At 43.6% G+C, this 20,438-nt stretch overlaps 1 protein-coding gene across 5 annotated transcripts in view; it reads right to left on the minus strand.

Annotated features, from left to right (window-relative positions):
• PANK1 (pantothenate kinase 1) overlaps positions 1 to 19,674 on the minus strand; it is a 56,465-nt gene extending 36,791 nt beyond the window's left edge. Inside the window, exon 1 of one of the 5 annotated variants that reach the window (XM_072739477.1) lies at positions 18,771 to 19,674. In XM_072739477.1, the coding sequence (XP_072595578.1) occupies positions 18,771 to 19,569 (799 nt within the window). In that variant the 5' untranslated portion in view covers positions 19,570 to 19,674. Of the gene's footprint in view, positions 1 to 17,857; positions 18,136 to 18,770 lie in introns of those variants that run through there. The other 4 variants (XM_072739478.1, XM_025990545.2, XM_025990542.2 and 1 more) reach the window with 4 other exon arrangements.
• Positions 19,675 to 20,438: the final 764 nt, after the last annotated feature.

Genomic DNA, 20,438 nt, shown 5'->3' on the forward strand with positions numbered 1-20,438 from the left:
TGCTCCGCTCCCAGTGCCTGCCATTTTAAAGGTAACCATGCATTCCTCCATAAAGAAGTGAGCTCACACAACAGTACTGGTGTATTTAGGTCAGGTGAGCAGATGTTCTTTGATTTGCAACCCATGTGGATGACCTTGACAAAGACAACCACATGAAATCAGACAAACAGAAACACCAACATAAAAGCTGTGTTACTTTTTTTTTTTTTTTAGGTTAAGGTTGGAGAGAGAGGGGGGAAAAAAAGGTCTTGCAGGGCTCCATTCTGGTGTTACCCATTAATGTTTCTCAGCTTGGACCTGGGCCAGGAGGAAGCAGGGACAAGATGAAGTTACAGATGGGGGGATCCAAAATGTCAAACCTATGCGATTAAAACAACTTTTCCTTGAGTCTCTTTCTCAAGTTGCTGAGCAGCTCAGTGAGGTGCAGTCCCTTTCCCAAGGTCCTGGAGCCCCTCCCTGCCACCCTCATGAGAGAAAATCAGAGCAAGAGGGATGTCACTCTAGTCACCCCCACAGTCAAGCCCTGGATCTCTGTCCTAGGTCGTAAGGAGGGGAAATGATAGCCAAGTGAAAACTGTGTCCCATTCCGCAGTCATGTTGTCAGGCTGAGGAAGTGGAAGAGGGGGAAGGACACAATTACTGCCAAGTTCATTGTCCCTATTTCTCATCAAGAAGCTGTCTGTCCTGCCCAATATAGAGGCAATAGAAGGTGAGTATCAACCTTCCATGTGGTCCTTGACTCTAATAATGCCAACTTTGTCATCAGAAATACAGTCCCTGGAGACACCTGGGTGGCTCAGTGGTTGAGTGTCTGCTGTGGGCTCAGGGCATGATCCAGGAGTCATGGGATGGAGTCCCACATCATGCTCCCTGCATGGAGCCTGCTTCTCCCTCTGCCTGTGTCTCTGCCTCTCTGAGTGTCTCTCATGAGTAAATAAAAATAAAATCTTAAAAAGAAGAAGAAGAAGAAGAAGAAGAAGAAGAAGAAGAAGAAGAAGAAGAAAAGAAAAGAAAGAAAAGAAAGGAAAGAAAAGAAAAGAAAGAAGAAAGAAAGGAAGGAAGAAAGAAAGAAAGAAGAAAGAAAGAAAGAAAGAAAGAAAGAAAGAAAGAAAGAAAGAAAGAAAGAAAGAAATACAGGCCCTGAACTAAAAAGGAGATTCTGCATAGATGTGCCGAGGGACAAAAAGTGGCCCTGTATTATTATCTCCAGTGTGATCATTTCAGCACCCAGAACTGATCGGAGCGTCCACCCAGGAATGGGTTCTGCCAGCTACCTAATGCCTGTACTGAGGCTCAAGAGGGCAATCTCATTACCTGCTTAAACAAATCCCGGTTTAAACCATCAAGAGGTTTAGCTTTCTGTCTTGACAAGCCACCAGAGCGTACTTACCTACTCTAGGGATGCTATTGATAATTTAATACCAGGGAGTGGTTAATTAGAGGCTTCGGGGAGAAGCACATTGCTAGTGGCAACACCGGGTGGAACAACAGGTTTACCAGAAATAGGCTCCATTCATTTAGTTCAGCCCAACCATGAAAGTCTGGCAAATTTTTAAAGTTGAGCTGAGTGGTGACTGAGGAAAGATGTGCCAACTGCTCACATGGCATTGCAAGCTAAAAGCAAGAGGAGATCATAAGCCCCTCTTCAAAGAATCTGAGAGCAACTACATGTTGATGGATCCACTGATTCAAAAAGAGACATTTATGCGGTATTGTGGCACAGTGCTGCGATATGGCAATAAGCCTGTCTCCCTTGGCACTTTCATTCTGGTCTGCAAAGACTGATCGTTAATCAAGAAAAATCAGGAAAGAGCAAAAACTTGCTATGAGTGAAATCTGCATTGTCCTAGGACCAGACACCATTTAAAACAATCCTTTAGTATTTATGAATGGCAGCTCTGAGCAGGGTTTCCTCTCAGGCACAATAACCATCACAAAGTAAAGCTTGACACTTCCTAGCCATTCAAGAACCTTATCATTAAACTGGAGATGACACTCAATCCCACAAAAAAAGTTTAAATCCATAGGATGTGAGTGCTGGAGGGACATAAGAGCTGTTGAGGGACATGCACATTAACATCACAATGAGATATCACTTCGAACCCACTAGAGTAGCTATAATTTTTTTTAAAGATTTTATTTATTGGGGGATCCCTGGGTGGCTCAGCAGTTTAGCGCCTGCCTTTGGCCCAGGACGCGATCCTGGAGTCCCGGGATTGAGTCCCATGTCGGGCTCCCAGCATGGAGCCTGCTTCTCCCTCTCCCTGTGTCTCTGCCTCTCTCTCTCTCTCTCCCTCTCTCCCTCTCTGTGTCTCTCATGAATAAATAAATAAAATCTTTAAAAAAAAAAAAAAGAAAAATACTATGCTATATGAAAGGAACCAATCACAAAAGACCACATATTGTATGACTCCAATATATGAAATGTCCACAATAGGTAAATCTGTAAGAGACAGAAATAGTGGTTGCCTGGCACTGGGAGTTGTGGGGGCAAAAAGGAGTGACTGCTACTAAGTTTTCTGGGGGCAGGGAAGGGGCAATGGAGTGTTCTAAAACTGATTGTGGTAAAAGTTGCACTCTGTGAATATGCTAAAAACCACCTAATTGTACACTTTAAATGGGTGAATTGCGTGTGAATTATATCTTAATAAAGCAGATATTATGGATATATAAAGCTCTGGCCTAATCCCTTCATTTTATATATAACGTTTAAAGCATAAATGCCTGGGACACCTGGGTGGCTCAGCGGTTGAATGTCTGCCTTTGGCTTGGGGTGTGATCCTGGAGACCCGGGATCGAGTCCCATGTCGGGCTCCCTGCATGGAGCCTGCTTCTCCCTCTGCCTGTGTCTCTGCCTCTGTGTGTGTGTGTGTGTGTGTATATATATATATACCACCTTCAGCCCGGGGCATGATCCTGGAGACCCCGGATCGAGTCCCACATCAGACTCCCCGCATGGAGCCTGTTTCTCCCTCTGCCTGTGTCTCTGCCTCTCTCGTTCTCTGTGTCTCTCATGAATAAATAAATAAAATCTTAAAACAAAACTGTGCCTTTAGTAAGAGTACATAGATTCGGACAGAGAGCACAGGAAGTACTCTGAATGCAAAATGCAAAAGCATCTCCAATTTTATCTACTTTCCAATGCGGATTTTGGTTGCTTAGAAGCATTTGCTTCCCTCCGGTTCCCAGCTGCCTTCTGGCTTATCGCTGGCAAGTTTCCAGAAGTGATGATCACTGTAATAAGTAATAAGCGTTTCCTTTTACTATAACAATTTTTATCAAAGCACAGCTAAATGTAATATCTAACTGGAAAAAGAGGTTACAACTTTAAATATATAAATATATTTAAAAATATAAATATGACCATTCAAAATATTTTATTTATCTGGTGCCATTTAGTCTGGGGACAGAGTGCCCTTCTCCATCATTAAGGTGAGACTTTCAAACAAGTTGGCACTGGAAATTTTTTATTACATCTTAACTCTGGACCTCACATATGAAAGAGATAAGAGCGGGCAGCCCGGGTGGCTCAGCGGTTTAGCGCCGCCTTCAGCCCAGGGCCTGATCCTGGAGACCCAGGATGGAGTCCCGCGTCGGGCTCCCTGCATGGAGCCTGCTTCTCCCTCTGCCTGTGTGTCTCTCTCTCATTAATAAATAAATAAAATCTTTTTTAAAAAAGAGAGAGATAAGAGCAACATCATTACATTGATTTATTTTACAAAACACATTACATATTTAACATAAAGTTCATCTATGAGAACAAAGCTGTTTTGATGAATGTAAAGACTGGCCAGTTATCACTTATAGATGATAGGTGTAGTCTCCTAAATTTCAGCATCCAATTTATCTTTCTACTTTGTTTGGATTACACAATATGGAGAAAAGTTTGACTCACAGAGAGTAGGTGCAAATTCTAACTGTTTTTTGAACAGCTTTCCTTGCAATCCGGGGATTTCTGGAATCAAAACTGATTCAGTAACTTGGAAATATTTACTGCAAATGTTTCACAAAAAACTAAACACTAAAAATAGCAGCTCAGTTTGCTTGTAAAAAAACATAAAAATCAGACAAAAGCATCTAAACCTTATAGTGAGTGCTAAAACTCTAAACTGGACAGGTTATTCATTTACCTGTTATTATATAAGTGACCTATGCCAGAGTGAGAGCATTTGCCAAGCAAAGAACTAAGCCTTGGCTAAAATTTAATTGAGTGTGGTACATTTGTACTGAAGTGGTATATTAGCTTGTGCAATTTTATTTTTTTATTAAAGATTTTATTTATTCATTCATGAGAGACAGAGAGAGAGAGAGAGGCAGAGACACAGGCAGAGGGAGAAGCAGGCTCCATGCAGGGAGCCCGACATGGGACTCGATCCCGTGTCTTCAGGATCAGGCCCTGGGCTGAAGGCAGTGCTAAACTGCTGAGCCACCAGGGCTGCCCAGCTTGTGCAATTTTCGATGGACATACGTACACAAGCCAAACTTTTTAAAAGACTTCAGAACTGGGATGCCTGGGTAGCTTAGCAGTTGAGCAGCTGCCGTCAGCCCAGGGCATGATCCTGGAGACCGGGGATGGAGTCCCATGTCAGTCTCCCTGCATGGAGCCTGCTTCTCCCTCTGCCTGTGTCTCTGCCTCTCTCTCTGTGTCTCTCGTGAATAAATAAATAAAATCTTTAAAAAAAGAAAAAAAGACTTGAGAACTAACAACATGCCGATCAACGGTCTGTTTGTAAAAATTCAGAAGATTATTCCAAGGTCTACAAAAAATGGATTAATCCAGCAGCAGCAGCACTGTATCAACTACCATAAAGGGCTTCCTATGTGCTAGTTTCTGTGCTGAAGCTTTACATGCAATATTTGATTTAATTTTAATTAAACAATAAAATTTTAATTTTATTCCAGCATGGTAGGCATTCTTATTATGCCCATTTTACAGATGACAGACTGAGGATGAGACGTTAAGGAACTCACCCAAACATTAGTTAGGTGGTTTCCAACATGCTTTTTAATTACAGCTCTTAAAGAGGCAAAAATATTCTTAAAGAAGAATTTTGAATAATATACCTGGACCTTTTTATGAGTTCCATCCTGTACATAGCTGATGCATAACAAATATCCATTAACTAAAAAACAAAAGAGCAACAACCATTTGTACATCATCACTTATACAACCTAGTATAAAAACAGATATCAGCAATATCCCTAAGTTATTAGAAAATGTCACAAGATACTCAGTATTCTGTCAAAGAAGACAAAAATTTATAAAATGCATATGAACCCTTTTTTCATAAAATTGAAGAACTCATAATATTGACAAGAAGTAAGCCAGTCCTGGCAGTTATACAGATAAGAATTCACCAATGTTTAACTGTTTTGATCTCCAGGAATGCTTGACAAATAAGAGTGATATACTAAATAGATTCAGGATCTTTTTCTTTGCTTTTGTGGTTAATTTGAAATGCATAGTCATAGGTGTAAAGATTGTCTGGAATGGCAAATCTCACAAATTTCAGCAATACCCTTCCTGTCAACCTCCTGTAAATCCCAGGTTCAACCCTGAATGTAGCACATCCAGACTTGGAACCTCAGCCCAGTCCTGGTTCCTATCTGTCTTCAGGATGAGTGCTGGCTTGCCTGCTCTCACCCTAATGGATGCAGAGGAAAGAAGGTTGGAATACTGTTCCCAATCCCTCAGTCTCAAAACAAAAACTACATAGGAGATACAAATCTAATCCATCGATTCTGGGGTGATCCCCAAGCACCTTTTTGGCACAGGATTATTTCATTACAAGAATGAAGCTTCAACTCTCAGACCTTGAAGAAATGGTTAAAAATTAATCATAAACAAATAATAACAGGAACTGGCAAAACAAACAATCCTCTTCCCCAAACTGAATCCTTCCAGGAAACACAATATCAAATTTTCATCTATCAACAAACAAGATGCAACAATTTTACCTGTGCTTAGGTAACTGAATTTATTCCTCTAACTGTGCATCATAAAACATTATCATTTCAGCTGAAAATAACACTTGTTAACTTTTTCAGGAATGAACAGATTAGGGTTATGTTTTTAAAAGGAGTTCTTTATCTTTTAGAAATACATATGAAAACATATACCATCAAAACGGCATATCTGAGATTTGCTTCAAATCATCCAATTTGAAAGGAGGGGGTTTGGATGTAATAGATAAAATAGATTGGACATGAATGGACGGGTAGGCTAAATGATGAGTGATTAGCACTTCTTGGGTATACACTTTGGTTTTGTATAAGGTTTGAAATTTTCCTAGATAAAAAGCTTTCTTTAAAATCCCAACACTGGGGATCCCTGGGTGGTTCAGCGGTTTGGTGCCTGCCTTCAGCCCAGGGCGTGATCCTGGAGTCCCGGGATCCAGTCCCATGTTGGGCTCCCTGCACGGAGCCTGCTTCTCTCTCTACCTCTGTGTCTCTCATGAATAAATAAATAAAATCTTTAAAAAAATAAAATAAAATAAAATCCCAACACTTGGGCAGCCAGGGTGGCTCAGGGGTTTAGCGCCGCCTTTTGGCCCAGGGCGTGATCCTGGAGACCTAGGATCGAGTCCCACGTTGGGCTCCCTGCATGGAGCCTGCTTCTCCCTCTGCCTGTCTCTCTCTCTCTTTCTCTCTCTCTCTCTCTCTCTCTCTCTGTGTCATGAGTAAATAAATAAAAACTTAAAAATATATATATATATAAAAAAAATAAAATCCCAACACTCTCCAAATATTCCTACAAGACAGTGAGTGGACAGTGGAGCATTCATTCATGAGTCACCTTTGGAGTAAAATTTAAATGGGAATGAATTGGGGAAATCCCTTTCACCCCACAGATCCTTCTTGTGAAAACAAACATACCACACTCCTTGGCTGAGACAAATTTCAACCTGCCCGACCTAACCAGAAACATGAAGATACTCTAGCAACTCCACCCTGCCATTTCACCAACAATAAATTAACTATAAATCACCCTAGAAAGGTGCAAAGCTCATTGTGGCCAGACTTAAACCAATTTTAAGAAGAAATGTTGGTTCCCAACCCACATGTAATGAACATGTAGCTCAAAACAATTCAAGTCATTCGAAATAAAAACAGTAGTAAATCATAAAATGAGTATAAAGAACCCCAAAGTTATTATTTTCCTGTGATTAGCACTTTGGTGCATGCATGGATATATACCAATTAGTCATATATACTATTTTCTTCTTTCCTTAATTCTCCTGTTTCATTGCTGGTACACTAACACCTGCTTGTTCTAACTACTGGGTGATCCAGCACTGATTCCCAACCATATTTGGGGTAGGAATTTTTTTTTAATTTTTATTTATTTATTCATGAGAGACACACAGAGAGAGAGGCAGAGACACAGGCAGAGGGAGAAGCAGGCTCCACACAGGAAGCCCGATATGGGACTCGATCTCGGGACTCCAAGATCACGCCCTGGGCCGAAGGCAGGCGCTAAACCGCTAAGCCACCCAGGGATCCCCATAAGGGTAGGAAATTAAGAGGGAGAGAGGGAGGCAAATAACAATGTGATTAAAAATTCTACCCTTACACCATAGTGGGCCCTCAGATATTTGTAGAATACTTCTTTCCTGAGAATGAAGCTCCTTTTTTGTCTAACTCCTCATCATCTGGCACTGTCCTTACTTAGCAGAGGACATGCTGACCTCCCCTTCTCTGACTCAAATGCCTTAATAATTCAGCTTGTATTACTGATGCTCTCTGGCACTTTGCTCTGCATGACCCAGGACCTGTTTTCTAGTCAGTGGTGTACTGGTAAATGTTTAGCAACTGGCTTTCAAAAAATAAAGCCTTGATTTTCACTGTTCACCAATTTCTCTAAATGTAAATACACCCACGATAGCCAATTTCAAGCTACCAACACAAGGATACTGAATGCAGAGTTAGGAAGTAAAGTGTACAGCCGACTCACAGAGCCTGTTGGAGCTGGCACTAGCACACCATGGGACTTGTCATGGTTTGCCTAGGATAACCCCAGTTTGTGCCTGTGGTCCTGGCATAATTATTCATGATATTCCTTACCACTTCTTAAAAGTGTAAATGATAGCACTGGGGCACCTAGGTGGCTCAGTCAGTTGACTGGCTGCCTTTGACTCAGGTCATTATCCCAGGGCCCTGGGATGCAGGCCCACGTCTGGCTTCCTGCTCCTCGAGGAGTTTGCTTCTCCCCCTCCTCAGCTAGTGCTCTCTCATACACGCTCTCTCTTTCATAAATAAATAAATAAATAAATAAATAAATAAATAAATAAATACTTTTTAAAAAATTAAATGTTGGGATGCCTGGGTGGCTCAGCAGTTGGGCGTCTGCCTTTGGCCCAGGGTGTGATCCTGGAGACCCGGGATCAAGTCCCACATTGGCTCCCTGCGTGGGGCCTGCTTCTCCCTCTGCCTGTGTCTCTGCCTCTCTCTCTGTGTCTCTCATGAATAAATAAATAAAATCTTTAAAAAAATACAATATACAAAAACTAAAATTTGATGATATGGGCCTAGGTGGCTCAACAGGTCAAGTATCTGCCTTCAGCTCAGATCATGATCTCAGACTCCTGGGATAGGGCCTTACGTGCTCCCTCTCTCTCTCACTCAAATAAATAAATAAAATCTTTGAAAAACAATAAGTGTTGATGACATATTATACAGTAATTCCAAAGAATAGATCACATTTGGGCCACTTCCTTACAGTAAAAACCTTCCATAAAAGATAAGAAGTATCATCTTGACCTAATGGATATTCCTTTCCTTCCCCTAAACACGTAGCATGTCTTTAGATGTTGTTCACCAACCATTGGTAGCTGGGAAAATATGAATAGTAAGTAGAAAGCCTCAATTATGTTAAAGTCCTTTGATGCATACACAGAGTTTAGGGACTTTGGAAATGCCACAGTATTTGAGTAAAATCAAGCCAGGCAATTGGCATCAGGCTACACTTCAGCTTGGGATCACAGGGAGCCAAGTATCACATCCTGTGGGCAGAGTGTGGCCCACAGGAACAAAAACTGGTTAGCCTCCATGGGACCCATAGGCTTACTAAATCTCAGTGCTTGGGCAGCTTGGGTGGCTCAGCGGTTTGGCACCACCTTCAGCCCAGGGTGTGATCCTGGAGACGCAGGATCGAGTCCCACATCAGCCTCCCTGCATGGAGCCTGCTTCTCCCTCTGCCTCTGTGTGTGTGTGTGTGTGTGTGTGTGTGTGACTCTCATGAATAAATAAATAAAATATTTTAAAAAAATAAATAAATAAATAAATAAATAAATAAATCTCAGTGTTCAAGGTTACCCAGCCCAGTACTACCTAATCCCCTTTCTGACAATCCCAAGAGGCCATCATCCTGTCTAAGCTTTAATACTTTTGGCAACCCAGTACAACCAATACTGAATCACAAAAATGATGGCATCTGGCAGGTGAGTGCGTGGGTCTTGGTTTTTCAGAGGGTAGGACCCCAAGGAAAAGTCAAGATAAAATAACTGTCTTTATTTTTTTATATATATATTTATTTATTATTTATGATAGACATAGAGAGAGAGGCAGAGACACAGGAGGAGGGAGAAGCAGGCTCCATGCCAGGAGCCTGATGCGGGACTCGATCCCGGGACTCCAGGATCACGCCCTGGGCCAAAGGCAGGCGCTAAACCACTGAGCCACCCAGGGATCCCCAATAACTGTCTTTAAATATCCAGTGAGCCGTCACATAGTAAAGGGACTGGATATAATGGACTGTCAAGGTAGAAGTTGTTATGGGAGTATGATTTGACTTCATGTAAGGAAGGGCATCTTAACACCACCAGCCATAAGAGCTAACATTTATTGAGGCTTCCGCTGGAAGCCTCATCACACTGCTGACCCATATCAAGCTTTAAGTCACACAAGTCCACTCCTCCCTCTCTCAATCCTGGACTGTCTACCTCAGGCTATAAAGGAGTTGTCTGTCCAGAAGCCCCAGACGATTCTTAATAACTGACACTACCCAGGCTGGACCCAGCTCACAGAGGCTCATGCGGGCTCAGACCGCCCAGAGGTGCAAGCTAAAGGCCCTGTGGCCCAGACTCAGCATAGAGTCAAGGCCAGGTGCAACAGAAGGTTCACACTCCAGTCCCAAAGACAACAAGTGCCCAGAAATAGCCATTTCATCATCTGCCAGAACAAAGTTTGCTGGGCTGCAGGGTAGAAAGGCCTCAAAATTCCATGTGGCTGTTCTGAACTCTGAAGCCTTGTCCAACTCATGCAGCTTTTATATAAAGGCAAAGTGCTCCCTTTCTTAATTCTTCTCATCTCTTTTGTGCATGAACTGCCTCACTCAAGGACTGAGGTATAAAACTGTAAAGATCAAAGGAAGAAACTTCCTTTTTTAAAAATAACTTTGTCCTGACACTAGTTTAGCAGTAAAATGAATGACAGTCTTCTTAGTCTACAGTTGCCAACATTACCCTCAGATGGGCCATGCTGTATGTGTTCCATCTCTGGAGCTGCAATAGAGCAATTTACGAAAGTGACAATGAGGTCATGAATTGTGACACAAGCCATGTGTCCTGCTTCTGGAAATGTCAGAGGGAATTAGGGGAGCTTCCACTCAGGATGTGTTGTTAGGCCAGTTTGGAAGGTACCCTGAAACCCCAGCCCAATCTCAGTCCAGGCAAGATGAGTTCAGTCCAGGAAAGATGAGTTCATGGAAATTCTGAGATTTCACAAAGTTTTGAAAGCCTCTGTGATAAATAACAGCAATAATATTGATATTAAATGCCCTTTATTAATAGTTGCTCCTGATAATAGCAAAATATCTTTTACTATGCACATACCAGGGTCCAACCATTCTCTTCTACACTTATCTGCATTTTTCATATTTGGTCCTCACAATGAATAAGATGGGCACCATTTTCTCTATTCAAGAAGTACTCCTAGAAGTTGAGGATCTCACCTTAAGGCTATACTATTATAAACAGTGCTGGAGTGCCTGGGTGGCACAGTCAGTTGAGCACCCAACTCTTGGTTCGATCCCACGGTCCTGGGATGGAGCCCCACGTTGGACTCTGTGCTCACTGTGGAGTCTGCTTAAGACTCTCTCTGCCCCTCTGTCCCCACTCTCTCTCTTTCTCTATCTAAAATAAATAAATTAATCTTAAAAAAAAAAAAAAAAAACCTACAGTGCAATGAGGCTCTGAGTTTAGGTCTGGTGGCTCTAAAGCTCTCTGTACTACAGAACACTACTCATACTTCCTGAGAGTCCTCTAGGATCCTGAGTCTACCCCAGCAGAGTCAAAATCTAAACTCATATAGTTTTACCCTGAGCCCTTGTACCCTCTCAGTTTCTTCACCTGAAAAAGGAAGAGGATGATAGTATCTGTCTTACCATAGTATGAATATCTTATAAACAACAGAAATTTATCTTTCACAGTTCTGAGAGTCTAAGGTCAAGGTTCTGGTGGATTTGGTGTCTGGTGACAGCCTGTGTCCTAGATGACTGTCTTTTGGCTGTAACCTCACATGGCAGAAGTAGGGATGGAGGAGGGGCTAGCTTTCTGAGGTCTCTTTTATAAGGACACTAATCCCAATCATTAGCGTTCTAGTGTCATGACCTAATCACCTCCCAAAGGCCCCACCTAATATAATCACCTTGGGGGTTAGAAGGTCAACATATGAGTTTTGGAGGGACACAAGCGTTCAATCCATAGCAGTACCCATCTCATAGGGTGCTAAGAGTGTTTGCTCAGATAATCCACATAAAATGTTTAGCTCAGAGTCTGCACATAGTACATGCCCCTTAATGCTGGCCACTGTTACTCCCACAGACACATGGATCAGCTTTTTGCCAAAGGTGTACAGCTTGCATACACTTATCTCTTCTGAAAGTTTTACAGAACACATTTCCTTTCCCCATAAACAGTAGGCTTATTGTGGCATAAGACAGTCAGCTAAAAAAAAAAAAAAAAGACAGTCAGCTAGCTGGCAACGGACTTAGACTTGGGTCTGAATTTTTGGCCCTGCCATCCAATGACTACAGGTTGTTGGGCAGGATACTTCATTCAATTTTCTGAGACTCTCTTTCCCCAACTGTAGAATGGAGAGTGGGGTTGGTAATTTGCATGCTTTCATAAGAACATGTACAAAACAATGGGCAGGTAGCTGTTGCTCAATAACAGCTACTCTGATTACTCAAAGTGACTACCGTAAGTTCTTACTATTGTCATGAGTTTTTCCATCCTCTTTTCAAACTATAAAGAAATCTGCTAAAAGTCCAGAACATTATTTTGATGTAACTGCCTCTAAAACTAACATTACCTACCTCACTCCTTCGAATCGACAGCTCCTTTCAAATATATTTCCAAAGAGAATATGAACACACACACACACACACACACACACACACACACACGATTACCCAGCTCTAAGCATTTAAGAGATGTCATGAATTAAGTAATGAGATACCAAACTTGACAGTGGCACTATCTAGAGAAAAGGTCTACTTAGAAATTCTGTGCACCACATTGGGTACACTATATCTGATTCAGAATACTGCCATCCCAAGGTGAATACCAGCCTACCTAGTAAAGCTAAAGCACATATAACTAAATATCACAGAAGTCAAACCTTGATTTACTTTTACTTTCATGGCATTTGGTTTGTATTAAAACCATACACATGCATACAAGCCAGGCTACCACAAAAACCAAATCAAACCAAACTTTAAAACTGTCGATTAAAACCAGTACTCTTTTGTTTCCCTACTAATTCTGTTTCCAAAACCATGATGGATTTTGTTTTATACACTTCTTAAGTGTCCCACATGCTAAAAATGAGCAGCACTCTTTCCATTTTTGGTTACTATGACAAACAAATATGCTTTGTATTAATGTTGAAATTTACTTACTGGTCTTTTGAGGAAAAGTATTCACATTCTAACAGATCCTGATATTTGACTTAACCACTCAGATGTTGGACACTTGGGCCTTAAATTCTTTTTTTTTTAAGATTTTATTTATTTATTAATGAGAGACACAGAGACCAACTGACCATGTCCCAGAAGGTAGCAATACTATAGTGTGCTCTTGCCTTCCATTTGTCTTTTGTTCTTGAATTTGCAATGCTTCCCTTCCATCTAGAAGCACCGAATATGTTGTCTTTTTAAAAAGCACATATATCTACACTCTATGCAGATATAACTGGAAAATTCTACCTATTACCTTTTTATTCTGGTTTTTCTAATTAGCCTGATTCAGAGTTAGTGGAAAGCCTAAATGCCAAAGCTAAATAACCTAATGTTTAGAAAATTAAAGCCTTGTACTTTCACCGTGGTGGCTAGCTAAAACTGTTAACAGATTTGGTTTCTTCACGGGATGCTTAGGTGGCTCAGTGGTTGAGCATCTACCTTTAGCTCAGGACATGATCCTGGAGTTCCGGGATTGAGTCCCACATCTGGCTCCTGTATGGGGCCTGCTTCTCCTCCTTCTGCCTATGTCTCTGGCTCTGTGTCTCTCATGGATAAATGGATAAAATCTTTAAAAAAAAAAAAAAGATTTGGTTTCTTCAGTTTGTACCCATGAGTATGTTATGTGCATAATGAACTCTCACCCATTTTCTGCTAGTATTCTTCTACCTAAATGATTTGAGAAGCCAGACCTACCTACTCCCACCCCACAGGAGGCTGCCGGCACTGATCCAGTCCTTATTTCTGCTTGTTGCCACACAACAGAAGAGGGAATGGACAGGGCAGCACTCACCCTCCTGACTTCTGATGATGCCCAAATATTTGCCTTTCTGTAGCATAGTGTTCAGTGACTCCAACAATCTCCTTTGCATTTTTTTCCTCCTTCCACTAAGGTGGCTCATATAACAGTGTCCTTGTGGTCTAAAATACCCAGCATTTCAAGGCAACATCTAAATACTACTTTGTTCCATTTCTGTTCCTCCTCAAAAAAAAAAAAAAAAAAATGTATTCACATTCTCAAAATGTATTTACAAAAATAACTTAAGGAGCGTCTAGGTGGCTCAGTTCGTGGAGGGTTGGACTTCTGTTTTCGGCACAGGTCATGATCTCTGGGTGGTGAGATAGAGCCCCAAGCTGAGTTCCTGCTCAGCGGGTGTCTGCTTGACATTCTCTCTCCCTCTCAAATAAACAAATTTTTTTAAAAACAAACAAAAAATACTTAAGAGTTATGTACAAAGTTGTTGCTGCAGCACTATTTATGGTATACAGACCCTCGCTATGGCCTAAAGCTATGAGAGAAAGGTTAAATAAATAATGGTATATCCATATCATGAATACTGGAAATATAATACAACTATTAAAAATGATGTTTTAATGCCATAAGAAAATGTTTATGCTAAAATTTTATTTTTAAATAAAAAGTTATCAAAATGTATTTTTTAAAATATTTTATTTATTAATTCATGAAAGAGAGAGAGAGAGAGAGGCAGAGACACAGGCAGAGGGAAAAGCAGGTTCCATGCAGGGAGCCCGATGTGGGACTCCACCCTGGGACTCCAGGACCACGCCCTGGGCCAAAGGCAGACGGTCAACTGCTGAGCCACCCAGGCGTTCCTGTTACAGCTTATTAAATAAAACACTTTGGTCTTTCTTATTCTGAGCCTGTATTTTTTTTTAATTTTTTTTTTTTATTTATTTATGATAGGAACACAGTGAGAGAGAGAGGCAGAGACACAGGCAGAGGCAGAAGCAGGCTCCATGCACCGGGAGCCTGATGTGGGATTTGATCCCGGATCTCCAGGATCGCGCCCTGGGCCAAAGGCAGGCGCCAAACCGCGGCGCCACCCAGGGATCCCTGTATTTTTTTTTTTTATATACTAAGTCAGTCTGAATTGTCTCTGCCAGTTCAATTGTCCTGTCCTATGGATTAATAGTGGACAGTATTTTGTATGGAGGTGATGACAGTTGGCATTTGCTGAATAACTGCTATGTGCGAAGCAGGAATCTAAGTTCTTAATATACATTATCTCATTTAATCCTCACATCAACCCAATGAGAGAGTACGATTATTGATTATCCCCATCTTATACTGGAACTGAAGCAGGAAGGTAAGATAACTGGCTTTAGTCCATCCAGCTGCAATTCAAACTCAAGCTCTCCCAGCCGGGTTGGCTCAGCGGTTTAGCACAGCCTATAGCCGGGGGTGTGAACCTGGAGACCCAGGATCAAGTCCCAAGTTGGGCTCCCTGCATGGAGCCTGCTTCTCCCTCTGCCTGTGTCTCTGCCCCTGTCTCTCTCTCTCTCTGTCTCTCATGAATAAATAAACAAAAATTTAAAAACAAACAAACAAACTCAAGCCCTCCTGGGTATGAATGGCTACACCATTTACAATACATTAGGTCCTCACAGCATTTTATTAGGACTATTATTTGTTTCAAAATATTTGAGAAATGTACTATCTCTGTAAGGTGTCACTTATGTGTGCTTTGAAGAATCAAAGTGCCAAGAGCAGGCCAAAGGAATCTCCCAGTCAATACTTTATGGAAAATCCACTGAAGGACTTTTGCCAAAGTCTATCTTATGGATGGAGATGGCTATCTCAACGAGGTGGGAGTTAATGTCACTTGTACTTTTTCTCTGTGACATCAATCAAATGTTCATATGCCCAAGGTGCAAGGCATAAGAGAAAAAACTATGTTATCTATAGTCAGACTTCCAACTTAATAGAGGAGATAAGACAAATAACACACATGAAACAATTGGCGCAAGTCAAAAAAAAAATTCCCCAAGCCCCCAAACATAGTTAAATGCTAAAGCATGTGGCAGAGTGGATAACTAGTGTAGAGTCATGTAGAAAGAACTATCAGCTCTGAAGTGTCATAGAATTTGAAAGATACAAGAAACCACACTTGAAGATCATCTAGCCAACTCCAATATCTCAAGATGAGAGCTAGTAACTTAGTTAAGGTCACACAGCTGCTGAGTAGCAGAGGGAAGTCAAGTAACCAAGGAAGCCTGATGAAGCAGTTAGTCTTAGAAAAGCTTTCCAAGGACAAGTAGTAAGGAAATAGTACTTTCAGTGAAAACAGTGGACAATGTTCCCCTCTCCTGGTTTAGCAAAATCAACCTGCCACAGGTCTGGTGTTTAAATTATAAGCTTGTTTATATAAATTATAAGCTTGTTTATATTGTTTAAATTATAAGCTTGTTTAAATTATAAGCTTGTTCCTGCACTGAGATTTAAATTTTTAAACAAATAGAAACTATTGAATCATTTGTTTCATTCTACTCATTGGTTTTTTTTCTTATTGTTTTTAAACATAAAGAATTTCAATATGTACTGCACTCGAACTGCAATATTACCAAGCAGAAACATACCTACTCACATAAGCATTCAAGATGCTTATCTGAGAGAAGTAAGATCTGGCTGTCTTTAGCACACTTCTGGTTTAAATAAAATCAAGTGTCTAATGTTGTAAACTGCTAAGTAGGAATTATTTGCCTAGCTTCAGGGCTTCCACCCCAACATACTCTTACATTTTATTTAAAGCATCCAATACTTTGTTATAGTTGCTCACAGAAAATCTATCAGTCATTAGAAAATAGGGATATACTTAACTCTCAGTGTATTAGAGAACCTAAATATGAATGATTGAGCATATCTTTTTTCATAAAAAGATACCTAAATAGTAAAAAGATACACAAAAGGTAACTTAGGCAAGGTATAAAGACATTAAAGTGTCTAGTTTTTACAGAGAAAAATTGGTGGTGAACACGGCAGATGTGACTCAGAACACATAAAATTTGTTTCGGAAATGTCTGTTCAAATTTGAGAAAAGAAAACATGCATGGTAGGATAATAAAAAGTCAATTTCGATGGATCCCTTTTAAAAGTTTATGTGTCCTGGTCACTGAACTTAAAATAGCTAAGGTGTTTATTTTTTAAGATTTTATTTATTTCTTCATGAGAGACACACAGAGAGAGAGAGAGAGACAGAGACACAGGCAGAGGGAGAAGCAGGCTCCAAGCCGGAGCCCGATGTAGGGACTCAATCCCTGGACTCCAGGATCACGCCCGGGGCTGAAGGCGGCGCTAAACCGCTGAGCCACCCGGGCTGTCCAGGTTTTTACTTTTGTAAAAAATACAAACCACTTTAATTTTTGACACCAAAGATCCAGGCATAAAGTTACATTTTCTTGTATTCTAAAATAATAATCCCTGTAGGTTTGCAAGCTCAAATTAAGGCTCAAATTATTTTTTTCTATGCTTCCAATCTATTATTAAGAGTGTACTTTAAATTTCTCAAAACTTATTTCAAAAGGTGTTATGCCCTCATAGACCATATAAGCTAGCTGTATACACAAAAACTCAACACAGTTCTCTTTCAATATATTTCAGCTATTTACAAATTGTCATGCAATTTGTACATGTAGATCAGAGAAATAACTAAAATGTGGTTTCGAAAGAACTAAAACCAGTTAATAAATCATAAGTAATCAATATTCAGTCAATAAAGACATTTTCTAACAAGTCTCAAAAAGAAAAATAATAAATAAATAAAATAAATTCAAGCGCTAAATAGATGTCCTCCTTACAACCATTACCAAATCTTCCGTGTGGCTTCAAAGTTCCAGACAAGACTTTAACTTTCAACCTAAACATTTCAGATCTACAAAATACAAGTATCAGAGTCAACGGCCCCGCACATCAATACCTTCCAAAGTCCCAGAGATTTTAATTGAGCGCAGGAAAACTAAGAGTCTAAACAGAGACACCAAAGTTGGCCAAATATCAAGCTTTTATAGATAAATCCAAAACCTGTACTAGCAATTTCTCCGTGTCAGATATACGTAAATGGTGTTTGAGTGCAATCACTAATTAGTATGCATTCTACTTACTTTGCTTTTTGCCATTTATAAGCTTCATTAAAGACACCAGTTGAATGAGGTTCGGCTCAGATAGGAAAAACCAGTTGTAAACTCGATCTACAAATTTACATCTCACAACGTCCTGCGGGGAAGGTAGTCTTTATAAACTAACCTCATACGCAAGCTCGGACCGTGAAATAACGCATTTCAGCCTTTTACGCTGCACAGTAAGTACCATTAGAAATCCTCAACTCTCTATCTCCTCAGTTCCCGAAAAAAAAAAAAAAAATCCACCTCCAATTCTCATTGGTCCACATAGTTCCGGCCCACATGGTATCAGTGGGTGTGTCATTGCCGACAGGTCCTCTCATTGGCTACGAGGGAAAAGCCTTTAAGAGGCTGTGATTTGGGGGGTTGTCAAACTCCACGCCTCCAGGCCTGGCGCTTGCCAATAGACCCGAGGTACTGGCGGCTCGTCTGCGATTCAAAGGACAAGGTGGCTGCCTGAGCGCCATCCCCGGAATGATGAACTCTGAAAAGGAAAAGGGGCAAGGAGATGCGAGAGGGTGGCTCCGGCTGTCCCTCCAGTCTGCGCCTGCTCCCGGACCCCGAGAAATGTTGTCACACGTGCATTTTCCCAACAACGAATTAGGAAGGCGGGCAGAGCAGTCGCCTTTCTAGAGCCCTGACTGCAGGAGCAGCGCCGGATCTGTATTCGATCGGCCCATTCTGCAGACCGAAGCAAGCAAGAGTGAGGCTCAGGCAGCGATCTCTAGCGCCTGGAGCCCCTGGGGAAAGAATCGGTCCCGGGCCCCCCGCACAGCCCCGCCGGCGGGCGCCGAGGCTCCCCCGCGCGCTGCGGTGCCTGCCCCGCGGCTCCCCGGTGCCGGGCCCGCGGGGTGCGCCTGCCGCGCGCCCGCGCCCCCCTCGCCGAGGGACTTACGCGGCCTGTGCTTCCTCCCGGAGTCCATCCTCCTCCGCAGCCGGCATTTCTTGGCCGGGGAGTCGTGCTGGGGGGGCGGTGGCTGCGGCTGGAGCTCGGGCAGCAGCGGGAGGCGCGGGGGCGCCGCGTCGCCACCGCCCGCGGGGCCGCGGCCGCAGAGGCGCGGCGGCTGGAGCGGCGGCTGGAGCGGCGGCGGGTGGAAGCCGTTGTGCAGCAGCCCGTTGGCGGCGGCGGCGGCGGGGCCGGGGCCGGGGCCGGGGCCGGGGCCGGGGCCGGGGCCGGCGGGGGCCCCCGGGGCGTGCGTGGCCGAGGGCTCCGGCCGCCCGCCCCGCTCGCCCATGCCGGGGGCTGGTGCGGCGGCGCGCGGCCCGCGGCTCAGGCGGCCTCGCTGGAGGTCATTCTCGGGCGTCTTGATTCCCCCGGATCCTCCCTGCGGCTTCCGATTCAGCAGCCGCAGAGCCGGCGCCGGGGCACGGCGAGCCCGGCGCTCCTCCCCTTCTCCCACCGGCTCCCCCCGCGCGCCCGCGCTCTGCCCCCCGCGCGCCCGCCCCGCCGCGCCGGCCTGGAGCATGCCCGCCCCCCGCGCGGAAGCGGGGATCCCCGCCGACCCCCAGCCGGGGCCCGCACAGCCCGCCTCCCCCCGGGCCCCGGGCCGCGCCACTTCCCACGCGGCTCCCTCGCCGCCCGGCCCCGGCCCCGGCCCCGGCCCCGGCCCCGGCCCCGGCCCCGCTACTGAGCATGCCCAGTGCTGCCCGCCGCCGCCGCCGCCGCCGCCGCCGCCGCCGACGAGCTTCAACATGGGGACCCAAGTTCTCGGGGTTTGCAAGGAGATGGGCGGGTTGGGCTTTGTGCTCGGAGCAGGAGAGGGGACTGGGCGAGGCTGGCGCCAGAGGAGCAGGCAGCTTGGGGAGGAACACCGGGGACCCCGGTGTTTGCAGGGCTTTCGGGTCTGCTAGTCCTGCCCGCGGTGGGCTGGACACCTTGGCAAGGTCACTCGCGGTGTCCCCTACAGCAGCCCTCCTCGCCTTGCTTTGCGAGTGTGCGTGTGCTCGGTTAAGTGACCAAACTACTCGCAGGCCTGAGTGGAGGGAGGAGAACGATTATTTATGGGAAGCAGGCCGATCTGGGAAGCAGGGGAGTGAAATTCTTCCCTGGCACACACACGGACACCATGTGGTCCCTGGAGTTGCCTTTGCAGGGAGGAAGCCTGGGAATACAGTGTAAGGACAGCGAAGGACACAGCTGCACACAGGATTAACCGGTGCTGGAAGACACCGCGTAAACAGAAGCGGCCCCAAGCTATAAAAAGCACTTTCCTCACCCAGAAAGGACGTCAAGAGACAATGTCATCCTATTTATAGAGTAAGGAGTTGCCTGTGTTCTAAGGAGGGAAGGCAGCATGGCAGGGCCGTCAACGCCATAAGCTTTGGAGTCAGAGCTGGGTTCAAATTACGACTCAGCCACTGAGCAAACCCATGGAAAATTGCTCGGGTGAACACACCTGACAATAGGAAACAGGACTGGACATGCTCAGTAGGCAGGACAGATCTGGGTGGTGAGGACCTTACCGAAGTTATGTAATGCCTTGAGGCCTCAGCTCTCCAATCTAAGAAGGAGCTGTTGTGAGAAATCTACCTAGTACGATCCTGGCACACAGTAAATGCCTCA

Source organism: Vulpes vulpes, chromosome 15, assembly GCF_048418805.1.
Source record: "Vulpes vulpes isolate BD-2025 chromosome 15, VulVul3, whole genome shotgun sequence".
Lineage (NCBI taxonomy): Eukaryota > Metazoa > Chordata > Mammalia > Carnivora > Canidae > Vulpes > Vulpes vulpes.